Source organism: Oryza glaberrima, chromosome 4, assembly GCF_000147395.1.
Source record: "Oryza glaberrima chromosome 4, OglaRS2, whole genome shotgun sequence".
In the NCBI taxonomy this organism is placed as follows: Eukaryota; Viridiplantae; Streptophyta; class Magnoliopsida; order Poales; family Poaceae; genus Oryza; species Oryza glaberrima.
This window is the reverse complement of record NC_068329.1, coordinates 19602657-19619294: the sequence shown is the minus strand read 5'-3', so window position 1 is coordinate 19619294 and position 16638 is coordinate 19602657. Positions and strand designations below refer to the sequence as shown.

The window sequence follows — 16638 nt, the reverse complement described above, 5'->3', positions numbered from 1 at the left end:
AAATTCCAAAAGTTCTCCAGCGGTTCAACCTGCCCAACCCATTGAAAGCCCATGAATGAAGGAAGTCTGGTAGGCTTGCCACCCATAAAAAAGGGGAAGTGACCAGGAAAAATGTTGTTAACCTATGACATGGTATGTGGATTTTGCTGAAATTTGGTCTCCTCAACTAATCGATGTTGAAGTATTGTTGAACTTTGTTTATATTGTTCATCAAACTTATTATCATATCATTAATCATCATATAACAGTGTTATGTGGAGTGTGATGATGCAAGAATAAAGTTAAAAATTCATTTACGTGCATAGTTAAATGTGTGCTATGCCACACTCTGCTAATTCCGACATGAATTTCGACTTCCGACCAATATCGATATATTCCGTTCCAACGGTCCCGTTTCCAATATACCGATATCGTTACCGTTTCCGGGTCTACCGTTTCGATTCCGTTTTCAAGAAAAATATATAAAAATGAAAATGGTATAGGGTTTTCCCGGCCGTTTTCATCCCTAAATATAAGCCAAGCTCGAGCTTGATCAAGCTCAAACCGAGCATGTCTAGAAGCTTCAAGGTTACATAGGCTTGGCTCGAGCCTAGGCGAGCGAGCCCGCTCGCTGACAGCCCTAATATGGTTGTATTTTTGTGACCACAAAAAATATTTCCGGATTGGGAGGTTATCAGGGATCCGCTGGAGCACCCTAAACCCAATAATGTTGACTTTTTTGTTACTTGAGGTGCGATTGGGGATCTGCTGGATTTTTATCGATGGTAACTGGTAAGCCAAAGCTGATCTCAAGGCGATCCCTACGGTCATAAATATTTAAGATTTGGGAAACTATTCAGCTAAACTTTGACCATCAACTTATTTGGGAGTAATAAGTTTATGATATTGTGATAGTACTACTACTTCTCAAGGCACACACACTACTTTTTCATGCTATTACACATTTACACCAAGCATTAATTGAAGGATTATTGATGGCCATAGTGTAGAAAATCTAATCAAATCTTGGCTTTCAGTGTCAGATATTTTTAACTGGAGGCAGGCAGGGAACCATCCCGAACAAATAACCAGATATAATAATAGTTATGAAAGCAAAACAAAAAACGATATAAAGGCCGCATATAAGCAAACCATCTCCATCTTCAAGGCCAACGGTAGTAACAGGCAAATTACTTCGCACAACGGGGACACACAAACAATAGTTTAATTTATTAGCAAGTCAAAATTTCTTGAAAGAATACCATCGACTCACTTGTGTCTACAAGCCTTGAGTTATACTTCTTGCAACACAGACAACACTACAGATACCATACATTCATTTTCCCTGTTTCACTCGCTTTTAGGACGCTCTATAACCTCACATCTGGCGCTACTATGCTGACCGGACCAAAACCTTGTTTTCCATTGGAGGGAATGGAATGAAGCTCTCTCTCTCTCTCTTCTCTAGCTCACTAACTGCTGACTGCCATAGACAGGGTAGGCTCCATATGCAGCAGCATACATGTTAGGGTGCGGGACGGGGGAGGCATAACCGTATCCACCGTAGAATGGCGTCCCATAGTACATATTGTTTCTTCGGCTGCCAGAATCAGCCCTAGACTGGAAATAGAACAGCAAATGAGTGATATGGATGGGAGAATGACTAAATTCAACAAAAAACATAGTTCTGTCCACTTCCATAGCGGGGGAACATAATTTAGCATTACATATGACGAACATTTATACTGATGTTATCGACAATTGCATGAAATTATTAGATTTTGTGCAGAAAAAAGAACTCATGGTGACCTAGTTTAAAGCCTGAATCATTCAGAGTTCACTATATTCTGGACACTCCCAAAAGCCCCAGAAATAGCATCGCTAAAATACTAAAGGCCTCTCAGGCCATGAACTTTTAGCTAGCTATAAAATCATATAACTAACGTGTTGAGACTAAGCACTGGTCCAAAATGATGTACTGCAGCTGGGCTATGGGGGTGTATTAAGCATTGATTAATTGGTAACTCTCCCACACAATAGGTACAGTTGGGCCTAAGCCAGGCTTGGTGTCTGGAGTAAACTTGAATAAATGAGGCATGGGCCAGATAAAGGTGTACAATGAAAGTTATTATTTGATTGCACACTAGAAATAGCTAGCAGACCTAAGCACACCAGAAATAGGTAGCTCTCCCACACAATAGGTACAGTTGGGCCTAAGCCAGGCCTGGTGTCTGGAATAAACTTGAATAAATGAGGCATGGGCCAGATAAAGGTCCACAATGAAAGTTATTTGATTGCACGCTAGAAATAGCTAGTAGACCTAAGCACACTAGAAATAGGTAGCTCTCCCACACAATAGGTACAGTTGGGCCTCAGCCAGGCCTGGTGTCTGGAGTAAACTTGAATAAATGAGGCATGGCCCAGATAAAGGTGCACAATGAAAGTTATTTGATTGCACACTAGAAATAGCTAGCAGACTTTAAGGTTGGAGTCTTGTCTAAATAATACTAGGATACTGGACAATGAGGAAGCACTGAAGCAGGAGTGCGTCACGTCCCAAATGAGTAAGCCAACACTCAGTTAGTCATAAAGCAACTAGATCTAGACGGTTGACGAAGAAGTATTGAAGCAGGAATGCACACCATATGACATGGGTAAGCAAGCTCTCGTTTAGTCATAAAGCAACTAGATCACACTACAAAATAGCTTTTTCACAGGAAAGATCAAATCACATGACAAATTATCTTGCCCAGGCCAGTTGTTTACTTGGACTGAAAATTTCAAATACAACATTTGTGCCACACTGCAACTGGTTTACTGATCCAATAGCAAAGATAATATAAAACAGAAAATAGCGATATGAAGCATGGACGAACCTGTTTATGTGATGGGCTGCGGCCCCATGAAAGGCGAACTGCCTGCTTTCCAATGACTGATCCATTCAATCCTTGCAGTGCTTCTTCCGCATCAGTTCTAAAGACATAGTAGCAAGACTTAAATACCATTTCCAGCATGTCATATAAAACTAAGTAGCCAAATAAGAACAGCCTCAGATACATACCTGCTGACGAATTGAACAAAGCCACATTGCTTCCCTAGAGGAATTTTTACAGAGGCAACATCACCATATTTGGCAAATGCCTTCCTCAGCTCATCTTCGCTGACATTTGGATCGAGCCCACCAACATATACCTAAAGGAGATCAACAACTACATATTATAAATTATCAGGCAACAGGGTGACAAACACCGTGGAAAACCAGTAGTACCACACACCGTTCTGTTAGTAGAATCGCCATCTGAATGCCCAGGTGTTGAGGAGCCAGAATCACCTGAAGATAATAGTGAAGCTGGGTAAACAAATGATTAAACCAAACTGATTCCATACAACACTAAAACAAATGTATAGCACCCTACACAAAAGCAAGATACATAAGTACGTCATACATAATATGCTCTGGGAACATTAACTAAACTTTATTCAATCTAGTGCTGTGAAGCAATGATTATGAAGATAGGAACCTATAGTAAGTAATTCAAGGGGCAGTTAGAGAAGCTGAAACCACCAAATATTAGAAACACTAGCCACGAGATGGGATCCCCATGAAGCAGATCTTGCTTGGCAGGTACAATTCTTTAATTTCTCATCTTGCAACTTGCAAGTGGTCTTCAAGGCATGGGTCCAGATAAATAACAGGACAAATTCGTTATTTATTAGAACTTCACTATGTGTTCCAAAAAAATAGTTGGGGGTAATAGATGTATAATTAAGCAACATTAGGAGGGTACAAGGTGAAAAAACAATTCAGACCTTCCAAAATTTATAGTGATACTTAATAATCTGACAAAAAATAGCTCAAATTGAGTACAAGCCAAACTACTAATAACATAAAACATCAGACGGTCCATGGACAAAATAGGAGTTGCAATATCAAAGTGCTAAAAAAATCAGGAAATAGGAGACATACCTGAAGACCTTCTGGGAGTTGCAGGTCCAATACGAATTGGCCTAGTAGAGCAATACGCACCATTCATTTCAGTCATTGCATGGGATTTGTCATTGTCATCTCCAAATCTAACAAACCCATAGCCCCTAGAACGGCCTGTGTTTGCATCAATAATAACTTTAGCTCCTTTCACAGAGCGGTACTTATTAGCAAAAAGCTCCATCAACATTTCATCAGTAACATCAGCAGCTAGATCACCAACGAAAATTGAGTAGTCAGAAGCAACTTCAGATCGCTTTTCACCCATGCTATATGAAGCCCAGTTTAACTTGAAAGGTCGATCAGTGTTAGGCATCACATGACCAGTAAAATTCTGAAGAGCCTTCTCTGCCGATCCGTGAGAGTAGAACTCTACAAAACCATATCCCTCGGATTGTCCAGTTTGTCTATTGCGGATAACTTTTATCGTCACTACCTATAAAAAAGGGGTGTCGAAAGGCAAGGAAGTTAGCAGTCAAGGAATAGCACAGATACACACTAGCATCGAAAATAAGAAGTTGACGAACTGATCAGTGGTAATCCTTAGTTCTGTAATTGAATAAACCTAACAACCACAGATGTTGGTATTTCAAATACAGAATAAACAGTTCCCTGCATCAAGTACAGAAACAAGAATTACAGTCCATTTTGTGTCTTTGTTCATTAACCCTGTCCCTGACCGCATCAGTTTCCATCACAATAATCCTCTTAACAGGCATCATTTTTCTTCCTGTCAACATCGATGGACACAGTCCCAAAAAATACAGCAAAATAGCTAATGCTGTCATTATGGCTTCCTTTCCCTCCTCTAACTGTTCATTACTAATTATGTAACCACCAAAGTACAACAGCTAGCTTGACTTATTCAAAATGTTTACTAAATCATCACACGTCAAGACCAGTTCCTCCAAACTACTCATCAAATTGGACATGTACATAAATCCCAGCACAAAGTCGGCACCTTTGGCAGCTCGAAAGTACCAATTCTACAGAAAGGGTGCCCCATTTCCAGTTTCATATAAAATAACAACTCAACCAAATAAAGGAACATGCTTTCAAGTTACTCGGCAGTAACAAAACGAATCAATAGACATAAATCACTAGACCAACAAAAGCATTACGTCATATTGCATTGAATGGCCTCGAAGTAGGTGCCTCGAGCAAACCTCAAAGCTAATTCTACAAATATTTTGTACCTTTATTCGCGTAGAGCGACAAATTAACGCAAAAGTATGCTTTTGCGACAATTTGAGAACACTAACAGGCGAACTAACCCATGGAAATGGCACGAATCTAATCGTATCAGTGAGATCTAGTACGGAAAGCCCGGATCGGGGAATGAAGGCAAACCTCGCCGCTGGGTCCGAAACAGCTGTGGAGGTAGTTCTCGTCCATCCAATACTGGAGGTCGCCAACCCAGATCGTCTTGTTCTCCTCGCACCCGTTCCCGCCGGATCCGGCGGGGGCGGGCGGGGTCGGCGTGCGCCGCCCGGCCGCCGCGGCGGGGGGCGGCCCCGCCGCGAAGTGCTTGGCGTACTGCGGCGGCGGGGGCGGCGGAGCGGCCACCATGGGCGGCGGCGGAGGCGGGTAAGGCAGGACGACCCACCGCGCCTGCGCCATGGGGTGGTGCGGGTGCGGGTGCGCGTGCGGGTGCGGGTGGGCGTGAGGGTGAGGGTGGTGAGGCGGCACGGCCGCCTGGGAGGAGTCGGTGGTGGTGGTGGTCGCCGCCATCTGCATCGCCGCCGCCGCCGCCGCCGCCGAGGAGGAGAATGGTAGCTTGGCTCGCGAGGGTGGAGGGCGGAAAAGAGAGGGAGCTCGTGGGTGGGGGTGAGGTTTGGATATATAGTGGGTTAGCGACGGATCCTAGCCGTTGGATCGAGGAGTTAGGCGCGATCTCGGCCGTCCGATGACGAGGCGTAGGGATGACGTGTAGGGTCGGCGTTGGGATCCCCTCTGTTCACGGAGCGTGATCTGAGCGCACGCACCAGCTGGGTTCTTTTAAGGACAAAACTAACCAGTTAAAGACACTATGCATCTGGGGTTTTATTACTATCCGGGTTAAATAGTAATTCAGCTCGCAACCACGGTAGATCTAGACTCTAGTAGGCCAGTAAGACTGAATATGATACAAAATACTAGTCCTAACTTTTTCTGTGTGTAGCCGAATCCAATTAATTCCACTGTTGATGTTTGTAAGCTAAAAGATTGCTATTGATATTTCTACGGCGCATCTTACTCTTTCTAATTTTGAAGTAAGATAAAGCTAGTTACCTTATTTAGCATTGCTATTTTTAGCTTGACATTTTTTTGTGAGCCAATTGAAATATAAATGGAGCACTAGTTAACTGCAGAACTTAATTAGCACGCTTAAAATTACTCTTCTCGCTCGATCGATCGTTTGCCCTACTCGACCCAACCCCAGGTGCAGGAGACGATGCAATTAGATAGGAAAAGGCACAGGTGATTGAGGGGGCCATGACAGATTGACAGCCCACCCCAAGCCGGATTAGCAAACGTGATCGTTTGCCTTTTCCATTCATGTTTGCTTGACTTTTGTGCAAAGGCTTTCGCCATTGGCGAATTCGCACTTCTCATGCTTCTCCTGCCGATCGATCGAGCCATCGAGAGGAGAGACCTTTTCCGTTCCCAGGGCCCTGGACCAAAAGCAAGCGAAGCGATCTTTTCTTTTCTCCTCTGTCCACCAACCGAGCATGCACCGGAGCACGTCGACCCAGCAACAACCTCGGAATCTAACCACGCACGGGCTAAGTAGTAGCTTAGCGGTACGAAGTCGTGATCAGAACCATGTTTGTGTCAGTCTACCACTTGTGTCCGCGACGAGTTGACCGGGCGGTAGAAGATGGGATTCACGTACGGAGCGCGGATTTTGAGGTTTGAGTAGTACTCGTATACTGTGCTACGTAGTACTACTTGTGGTTTTTATCACGGGGATCGAGACCTGTGGCCGAGGTTAGGTCAGAGCTTTTGCCTCATCGGCTCGGCTGCCTCGTTTGCATCGAAGCTTCCGGTTTGCTGTTGCGTGTGGCTTCGGCCGCGGCCGACACATCCACGCAGCTCCTGCCTCCAGCCGCCCGCAGCGGAGCGTGTCGCGACTCGCGACCGAGCAGCACCCGTGGTCGGATGCCGTTGTTTCGGCCCTTTTCGTGTTGGATTCCGATTCGGTGCAAAGGCCTCAAATAGACGTTATGGGCCCAGTTAAGACAGGCCGCAAGCCCCGCCGATCCGAAACTGGGGGCCCACAGTGACCGAATGCATGCAACACAACACAAGCACAACAAAAGCACATGTGAAGTGACCGAATTCAACGCCCAACCACACGATCCGGTTCCATCGTTTTTCTTGTCAAGCGCCACGGCGCGCAAACACAGACGACACCGTCCTTCAGTGCTACTCTCGGTGTGTCGCACTCGCATGGTATAAGTGATCGATCATTTGGCGCTAATGAACGCGGCGATCCTCCGGAGAAGCTCGTCGGCCTTCTCGTGGCCCGGCTCGAACAGGTAGAACACGTGCCCGACGCCCTCCGACTCGAGCAGCTCCACCGCCGCCGCCTCGCCACCCCTCGCCCGCACCACCGCCTCCGCGTACGCGCGGCCGCGCCACCGCAGCGTATCCCCCTCGGCCACGCACACCATCACCTTCTCGCACGCCAGGTTCTCTAGCCCCGGCGCCCCCGCCGCGGTCGGGTTCATCCTTGGGTCGTCCGCGCCGTCCGCCGCGTCGGGGCACACGAACTCCCACAGCCCCTTCTGCTCCCCCGCCGCCGCCTCGCCGCCGATGGGCTCCTTGCCCCAGAACCACGGGTGGATCAGCACGATGCCCTTTAGGCGATGCGGGGGGTGTTGGCTGGTCAGGCCGTGGCGCATGGCGAGGTGGTGGCAGATGTTGCCGCCGGCACTGTCCCCCGCGAGGAAGACGCGGGAGAGGTCGCCGTGCACGGCGAGCCACGGGTCGGCGGCGGAGAGCACCCAGGCGAGCGCGGCGGCGGAGTCCTCGTACGCGGCCGGGAGCGGGTGCTCCGGGGCGAGGCGGTAGTCGACGGAGACGGCGACGGCGGGGCAGGCGGCGGCGAGGTCATTGAGGCAGCGGTGGTACGCGGGCGACGCGGCCGACCCGATCACGAACCCTCCTCCGTGGAAGTAGACCACCACGGGGAGCCTCTCGCCCCCCGCAACGGCGGCGCAGGGCGGCGGGAGGTAGAGCCGCACGAAGGAAGCGGCGGAGAGGCGCACGTCCCTGGACGCCACGCCCGTGGCGGCGTCCGTGCCGGGCGGGACGGGCGGCGTGGCGAGGGGGCGCTCGAGCCACCCGCTCTTGTACACCACGATGAGCGGGCGGAAGTCGTGCACGACATCGTCGTCGTCGCCGGCGTCTGACGACATTGTACGCTGCTGGAGAGTGTGACGGCGCGTGAGCTACTGAGCTGGATATTTGTAGCGTGGATTTGCAACGAGCTCGCTGCTCGCGCGTGAGACGTGTGTCGGACTCGGGCCGTTGGTGTGTAGGTGAGACATGAGTTTTGTCACACGTTTGGTTGGGTGGTTGGGCGGCACGGCAAGTGGTTTTAGTGGTGGGTGGGTGCGTCCGCCGTCCGAGTCACGGTGAGTTTCGCGTGCGTGCCTGGTGGGCCGTCAATAGCCGGCCTGCGATCAGCATACGGGCCGAGTTGCGAGCGATTGTACGCTCCTGTGCGGCTGCAGTGAGGGAATAAGTTCACTTTGGATCCCTATATTTGTCGCCCAGTCCGATTTTCGTCCCTTGACCGTAAAACCGGGTACGAACCGTCCCTCGGCTTACGAAAACCAGACAACCGAGATCCCTCGGTGGTTTTGAAAGCGGTTTTGGCTGACGTGGCGCCTACATGGCTTGTTTGACTATTTCTCTGTCCTAAGTGGCATTGACGTGACGCTTACGTGGCAATTATATATCGAAAAAATAATAAAAATCATGGGCCCACATGTCAGCCGCACAGAAAATAATTAATCTAAAAATGGTGGGGCCCACATATCTGCTAAAAAATAAGGTGGGGCCCACGTGGGCCCCACATGTCATCCCCCTCTCCACTCGGTTCTGCCTCTTCTTCCTCATCACGGCGAGCTCGTAGCCCGCTTCGGCCGCTGCTCAACCTCCTCCTATCGGCTCCGCGCGCCGCCGCCCGCTCCGCTCCTCCTATCGTCTTTGCGCGCCGCCGCCTGCTCGGCTCCACCGGCCTGCAAGCAAAATTAGTTAGCGGTTAATTACATCGAGATCTTAGCATCCTCTTCCTGCTGGCATTTTGCTGACTTTCTTGGTGCTTGTCGCATGTCGACGAACTCAAAACGGGGGCACAGCTCGCGGCAAGGCGGCAGCCTGTGTCGATGACCACGGAACTACACAGGAGGGAGGCCATAGGGACGCGCGGCTAGCTGCTAGCAGCGGAGCAGCACAACGGCATGGACGCCGCCGCCGGCGACGACGCGTCGCCCTTGCCGCTTTCGGCTGCGAGCTCGAGCTTGCGCGCCTTGATGCTGGTCAACGTCCTGGACGCCCTCTCCTCTATCTATCCTTTTCTTTTCTTTTGCATTCCTTTTCTTCGTTTGCTTGTACTGCATCCGGTGTGCGTGCAGCGGACAGGGCGACCGACGCAAGCGCCGCGCCGGTGGAGAGGGCGGCCGACGGGAGCTTCACGAGGAAGGAGGTGAGCTCGTCGGGCCGGCCGACGGGAGAGGAGCGGCGACGTGCGCTGGCCGGCAGGAAGGAGGGAGAGGAGCGGCGGTGCCCGAGGGTCGGCGACCGGCGGGAGGGCGGGAGAGGAGCGGCGGCGCGTGGAACCGGTGGGAGGGAGCGGCGCGCGGCGGCCGGTGGGAGAGAATCGGCGGTGCACGCCCGACCGGAGTCTTCCGCTGCGCCACCCACGTCTCCCCGTCGGAGTTGAAGATCCCGTTGCCGAGGAGGTCCCCGAAGGCCCGAACACGCCGAGGAGGTTGCCGGCAGGGGCCATTGGGTGGCCGCCGACCACACCCACCGCCAGCCCACCAGCGCCCACCCGCGCCGTCCGCTGCCCGGGAAGAAGGAGAGAGAGAGGGGAAAGGGAAGAAGAGAGAGAAGGGAGAGGGAAGAAGTGAGGAGTGAGGCTGACATACGGGGCCCACGTAGCCCCCTCCATTTTAAAATTATTTTTTGTGTGCAGCTGACATGTGGGGCCACGCTTTTTATTATTTTTTGAGATATAATTGCCACGTAAGCGCCACGTCAATGCCACGTGGGACGGAGACCTAGTCAAACAAGCCACGTAGGCGCCACGTCAGCTAAAACCGCCTTTAAAACCGCCGAGGGACCTCGTTTGCCCAGTTTTCATAAGTTGGAGGACGGGTTGTACCCGGTTTTGCAGTCAAGGGATGAAAATCGGAATGAGCGACAAATTGAGAGGGACCCAAAGTGAACTTATTCCCTGCAGTGAGTTTTGGATTCGTCGAATCGTCGCCTTAGCCACAAAATGAGATAGTACTGTATGAGTGTTTTAGCAGGTAAACATGCCATGCATTTTTCAACAAAAAAAAAACGCCATGCATCACATTAACAAAAACAAAAGGATTTACATCAACCTCTGCACAGCGGCAACCAGCAAACTGGACAGCAGCACAACATCTACAGGATAGCTCAGGCTGGTTCTGCAATCGAGGCAGTTACAGACCGTATCATGGCGTATCCTTTGCCTGAATTCCTCGGGGAAATGAAACGGAGTACTAGTAGTATCAGCGCGGTCTAACATACTCCGTAGTAGTAGCATGGAGTATCACATTAAGGTTGTGTTTAGTTCCACACTAAAATTAGAAGTTTAAAGAAATTAGAATGATGTGATGTAAAAATTAGAATATTCAAACTTTCAACTTTTCCGTCACATCGAACTTTACTACACACATAAACTTTCAACTTTTCCGTTACATCGTTCTAACTTTTTAAACTTCCATTTTTGCGTGGAACTAAACACAGCTCTAAACAGAGCCTTAGTTACACACCAAAATTGAAAAGTTTGAAAGAATTGAAACGATGTGATGGAAAAATTAGAAGCTTGTGTATGTATAAAAGTTCGATGTGACAGAAAAGTTAAAAGTTTTTTGAAAAAAAAGTTGAAATCTAAACATGGCCTAACCAAAACAAAAGGAAGTTGTCCGGAGCCCCTGACACAAACATTCCGTGCACAGTTCGTTCTTCAGAGTTCAGAGCCACGATCTTCCAAACACGACCATTTCCTGGCATTTTCTCAAATCCCTGGCCGATAGCCGCCCCTGCATGCCATCGAAACATCCCGACCGACTTTAGGGCTTGTTTAGTTAAAAGCTAATTTTTACCCGATCAAAATATTGACCAAATTTTATAGTATTGAATCGAACTATTATAAACAAAATTTGGTAATTAATATATATCTGCTACTATTAAAGTTACTAAAATTTTGATCGAGCAAAATTGTACATCAAACTAAACAAACCCGTGATACCGATTTTACAGAACAAAATCTGGGTGAGTGTCACCTCCTGCCAATTTTCGATGGTTCTGACCTTCATACGCGTGTCAACGACACGGAGATTAAAAATGCACGTACCTATGATCTGGCAGGACATCGTAATCGTTGAAGGCTTGAAGAGAAGACAGTAGTATTGGGCAGTCCTCTTTTCGGATTCTAGAAGTTTCTTTAAAATTCACACAAATCCATTTTTTTGAGTTTATAGTATTTGATTCTTAAATTAATCATGCGCTAACTATAAATCTCCTTTGAACCGGGCACTGTGCAAAATAAATCTGAACAGAGGAAGTCAGCATAGGGAGGCTGCAAACTGCGAGCCCGGCTGGGTGGCTTTCACATCATCTCCTCTCTGAAGTTTCTGCAAGTGAACGCTTGCAGGGATATTTTCCCAAGAAGCTTCTGACGTTTGGAGACTGGGCTTCGCGAGGGAAGAATATTCAACAAAATTCAACGGGCTAACACATCATCTGTTGTCAACTTTGTCATCCAAGTTTATACTCCTACTCATTGTCTTTTCTTTTTTGTTCCAGAGTACCATGTTGCCGGCTGCTTTAGTTTGATCTGAACAATCAAACCTGGTAGTTATCTTCGCACTATTATAATTCCTTCTAGATCTGACGATGCTGATACTCTTGCGCCTTGACATTTGGGGGTTAGGAAAAGTTGACATCAGAAGAAAGTGTCATGACTCATGACAGTATTAATTGTGGTAAACCTGATTGAGGCACCATATTCATAGTTAATCCCAACTGCAATTCCTCATTTTATATTGTCAGTTATAGGATTAGATATACCTCCTATATTTAAATAATATCACATACCTAATGTTATACAAAATGGTAACTCAAATATGGTACATAATTAGATAAGAACGAAAATTCCTTCCACGGGACTAGAGGTTGTCGGAGCCCGACTCAAAAAAGGCAAGGTCTTTTATCTGCCTGTGTCCTACAAGGTTTCTCCGAATTCTGCCTGGAGAGAAAGTCGTCTATCTATATAAATACAATGCCCCCCGGGAAAGGAGGGCATCGAATCACAAACCAAAAGCCACATCGCATATCTGTCTGGAAGAAGCCAATTGCTAGTTATTAATTGTAAGTTGTTGGATAGTTGGTAGACTAGAGTATCTAGCTTGCTCCACAATTGGGTCTTCTTTACTGTAATCTCACATATACCTACGTACCAACGATTCTCATACTCTATAAATACTGTAGTTAGGTATAGCCCGTCAACACATGTTATAAAACATTTTGATTTTTTTTCAAAGTCAAACTTTCTAAAGTTTGACCATATTTATAGAAAAATGTTGTAACATCTATAACACCAAATTAGTTTCACTAAATCTAATATTAAATATTTTGATACTATATTTGTTTTGTGTTGAAAATGACCACGACCACTTGGTTGTGACAAAAACAGCGAAGGGGTTTGTTTGGGGGAGTTTTTATAGGTTGTAGCTTTTCTAAGAATAATAAGTTTCCTTATGCCGTGTAACTTTTCATCTAGATTTTAAAAAAATTGTAGTTGCAAAATATAAAATAAAACTGAAAGGCAATAAAGGTTGTGCTCGGCCGCGCACGCAAAACGGAGCATCTTATTAGCACACGAGTAATTAATTATTAGCTATATTTAAAAAATAGATTAATATGATTTTGTAAAAAAAACACTGTTTAGCAGCTGGGAAATATGCACATGGAAATAATGGATCGAGGTGGGAAATTGAAGAAAAATGTTGTGACATCTACACAGCCAAATTAGTTTTTCCAACCCCTCCAAATTTTCACAAGCTGTCTCGAAATCTAAGAGCGAGTACAATAGCCGGCTACAAGTCAGCTGTAAGCATATGAGGAGAAGAGAAGAGAGGTGAGAGAAGAAAAGCGGGCTATAGATTTGTAGCCAGCTGCAGCACGGACTCCAATACGTTATGTGTGTATGAGATGTGGGACCATATATTAATGATTTATAACAACTACCGTACTACCTACGTTTCACAATGTAAGACTTTCTAGCATTGCTCATATTCATATAGATGTTAATAAATCTAAACACTATATATGTCTAGATTTATTAATATCTATATGAATGTAAGTAATGCTAGAAAGTCTTATATTATGAAACGGAGGAAATACTTATGAGATTAGATTGTCCATAGTTGAATTGGAGCGAGGCGGACATGAAACCGAGCCTGAAAAGACACAAGTAAAGCCGTCGAAAGGAGGATTAATAAAGAGCATATCTATCGAGGCTGCCTGCAAGGATGCTGGTGCCTCTGGGCTTTGGCGGCGAGGCTGACGGAAGCTAACGCCGTTACCGGCCGGCCGGTCAATGGAGTTTTATCCAATATCACTTGTACTGGCAAAGTTTCTCAAACTTGTTCTTGTGGAAGGCAAAGGTTTGATGGTAAACCAGCGACGGGCACGTACAATTTGGAGAGATGTTCGACAGGCTGGTTGATGAAATCATAAAAATACTTGGTACTTGACTAGCCAAACACATGGTTAGACTCTACTAAACTAATGAACAAAAACAAATGATGTGTGATTTGGGGAAGGTGTTTATCTAAACGAGACTTGCTTGCCGCTGCGTATGGCCTGACATCATGGGAGATCGTTTTGGAGTATAAGAACACGTATGCATGCATGTTTATTCAAATGAAACGTCCTTGGCATGGCATAAGATTCATGCTAATATTTTACATGATTATCTCAAGCCTGCTAAGCTCACTCTGTTTTTTTTTATTTCCTTTTCTTGATGAAGGGGCTGCTAAGCTCTAACTCCATAGATACTACTTGGACAAGGATACCTCAACCTCATGAGAGAGAAAAACAGTGCGGTTACCAAAATGATAAAAATAAAAGCATTAGTATAAAGGGGCAATTGCATCTATGCCCCCACTTTTGAAGCCAAATATTGTTTTACCCTCACTTTTTAGGGTTTGCAGTTTTACCCCCACTTTTTAATCTGAATCAGCCTGTACCCCCACATCTAACAGCCAGTTTTAATGGTGTTAGTTGTAGAGAAAAGGACATATATACCCTTGGTGGTTTTTGCATTTTTGCCCCCATTTTTATCAGCTTTATGTGATTTTCCCCTATTTTGTGATTTCAGCTTGTGTGATTGTTATAAATAATTCAAACGTGAGCATCTCTTGTGATGTTTTTGTACTTTAACAAATAAAAATCACAAATACTAGGCAATTATAAAATTTGACCAAAATTTGAATAAAATTTTGACAGCAATTTGACACAACTAACACAAGTCACATATATAGCAAGCATTACAAAGTGTCCCATACAAATAAGCCATGATACATATAAATCATCGACCACAAACATTAATAGTGTCCACAAACATAATTGCACATATCACATGTCCACAACATAGAAAGCATTTTACCACATATTACAGTCCAGATCATATTACAAGTCCATATATGTACAAAAGTGCACAACAAATAGATGTCCAAAAGCATGCAAACCTCAGCTAGCCTCTTCCTCCCCTTCCTCTTCCATTTGCACTTCATAGTTAATAAATAAATTAGCAATAATGAAATAAGCAAAATTTGAAGATAAATAGAAGAAAATAGCAATGCATGACTCACTTTGAATAGCAAAGTAGCACATTTAGGTAAATCGCCCTAAATAGTAAAGTTAATTCATCCTATGAATCAAATAGAATCAAGGAATCCCTAGAATCAATGGATAGTCACAATGACAAGAATCATAATACCTGTGAAACTCTTCCATCAAATTAGCTCCATTGATAGGATTTCTTCCATTCCCGACAACTTCCTCTTTTCTGCCCGCCTCCAGCCGCCTACCTCGTCGCTGGGAGCGGCCGCCTCCGCATGGAAGAGCCGCGGCCACCGGCTGGCCCTCGACGCGACTGCGCCGCCGCTGCCGCCTTGCGCCCGCCCGCGTGGAAGTCGGCGCTAGGGTTTCACCACGAAACCGACGCACGGTGGGAGGACAGACTCACTCATCCTATCCATTCCCTCATGGGTACAAAGGTAATTTCATATTTCCTAAAACCTTTTTTTATTGCCTTTTGTATTTTTTAACACAAAAACGTGGGACCCACTAAACGGCTGTCACAAGTTAGGGTAGACGGCAGTTTCAGATTCAAAAAGTGGAGGTAAAACTACAAACTCTAAAAAATGAGGGTAAAACAACAATTGGTTTTCAAAGTGGGGGTATAGATGCAATTGTCCCTAGTATAAATTGAGCTAAAGCTCTGATATATATTTGAAGTAATATCACATGGATCCTTTGTTATGCAGGATTTTAAAAAGTGTGTGAATAAAAACACACATAAAAAAAATGAGCCCTCTAAATAAATTAGGGAAGAGAGTCCCAGATAAAATATCACACATAGTAAAATCCTATAGATTTCAAGGTATAGAAAGTAAGCACATGAATTTTAATAGAATTTGCTTATGGTAGAGACAAAGGTGCATTTGACTTCTCCAAGGACACGAGGTTTAATCTTATGTTTATTTTCCTATGAAGTTTGAGGTAAAAGAGGCTGATAACAAAAATGAATTTTGGTATTGTATTCCTTTGTTCTAGAGGTTATCAATGGAAAATATTTCTAAGGATTTCAATTCTCTATAAATCCAATAAAAAATATTTTAATCCATAGCAACATATGGCACGGGTAAATGCATGCATGATTTCTCATCAACATTAAAACCGATCCAAATTAATTTGACTTAAAAAGTAATTTTAACAAACATTAATTCTTTCTACCACTCTTAACTCAGTTTTATGCCATAACGTTTGTGTGTATTGAGATAATTCAGATGCTTAATTTTTTCTTAAATACTAAAGAAAAAACTTTTGTTTAGTTTGGTTTGCTCAAACCAGCTGGGCACGTCATCCTCGCCAGGTGTGCTGTTAGCTCTGAACTCCTCACGCTAACGCCGTTAGCTTCGCACCGAAAGCAAACTGCCCAAACTGCCTCTCCTGCCGTAGTACATTATATAACTCCCAGGCAGTAGTACATTATATAACTCCCGCGAAAAATAAATAAAATTATTTTTTAAAAAAGAAAAAAAGAGAAAAAGGCAAACCCCTAGATGACTTCTTAGGCTGCGTTCGTTTGTTTAATATAGGGTGAGAAAGCACTTCTTTTTCCACGCGCACGCTTC

General features: G+C 45.5%; 2 protein-coding genes across 2 annotated transcripts; both read right to left on the bottom strand.

The window, feature by feature from the left end:
• Positions 1 to 1186: 1186 nt before the first annotated feature.
• On the bottom strand, positions 1187 to 5774 carry LOC127770734 (polyadenylate-binding protein RBP47-like). The gene is made up of 6 exons (XM_052296546.1): positions 5315 to 5774; positions 3947 to 4400; positions 3255 to 3310; positions 3041 to 3171; positions 2856 to 2952; positions 1187 to 1599 (listed from the first exon to the last, which is right to left on the bottom strand). The coding sequence occupies exons 1-6, from the start codon at positions 5699 to 5701 to the stop codon at positions 1444 to 1446; spliced, it is 1281 nt and encodes a 426-aa protein (XP_052152506.1). The 5' UTR covers positions 5702 to 5774; the 3' UTR covers positions 1187 to 1443.
• Positions 5775 to 7277: 1503 nt separating this feature from the next.
• On the bottom strand, positions 7278 to 8463 carry LOC127771604 (probable carboxylesterase 2). Its single transcript, XM_052297536.1, has one exon. It carries the CDS (start codon positions 8365 to 8367, stop codon positions 7414 to 7416), a length of 954 nt encoding a protein of 317 aa, XP_052153496.1. The 5' UTR covers positions 8368 to 8463; the 3' UTR covers positions 7278 to 7413.
• Positions 8464 to 16638: the final 8175 nt, after the last annotated feature.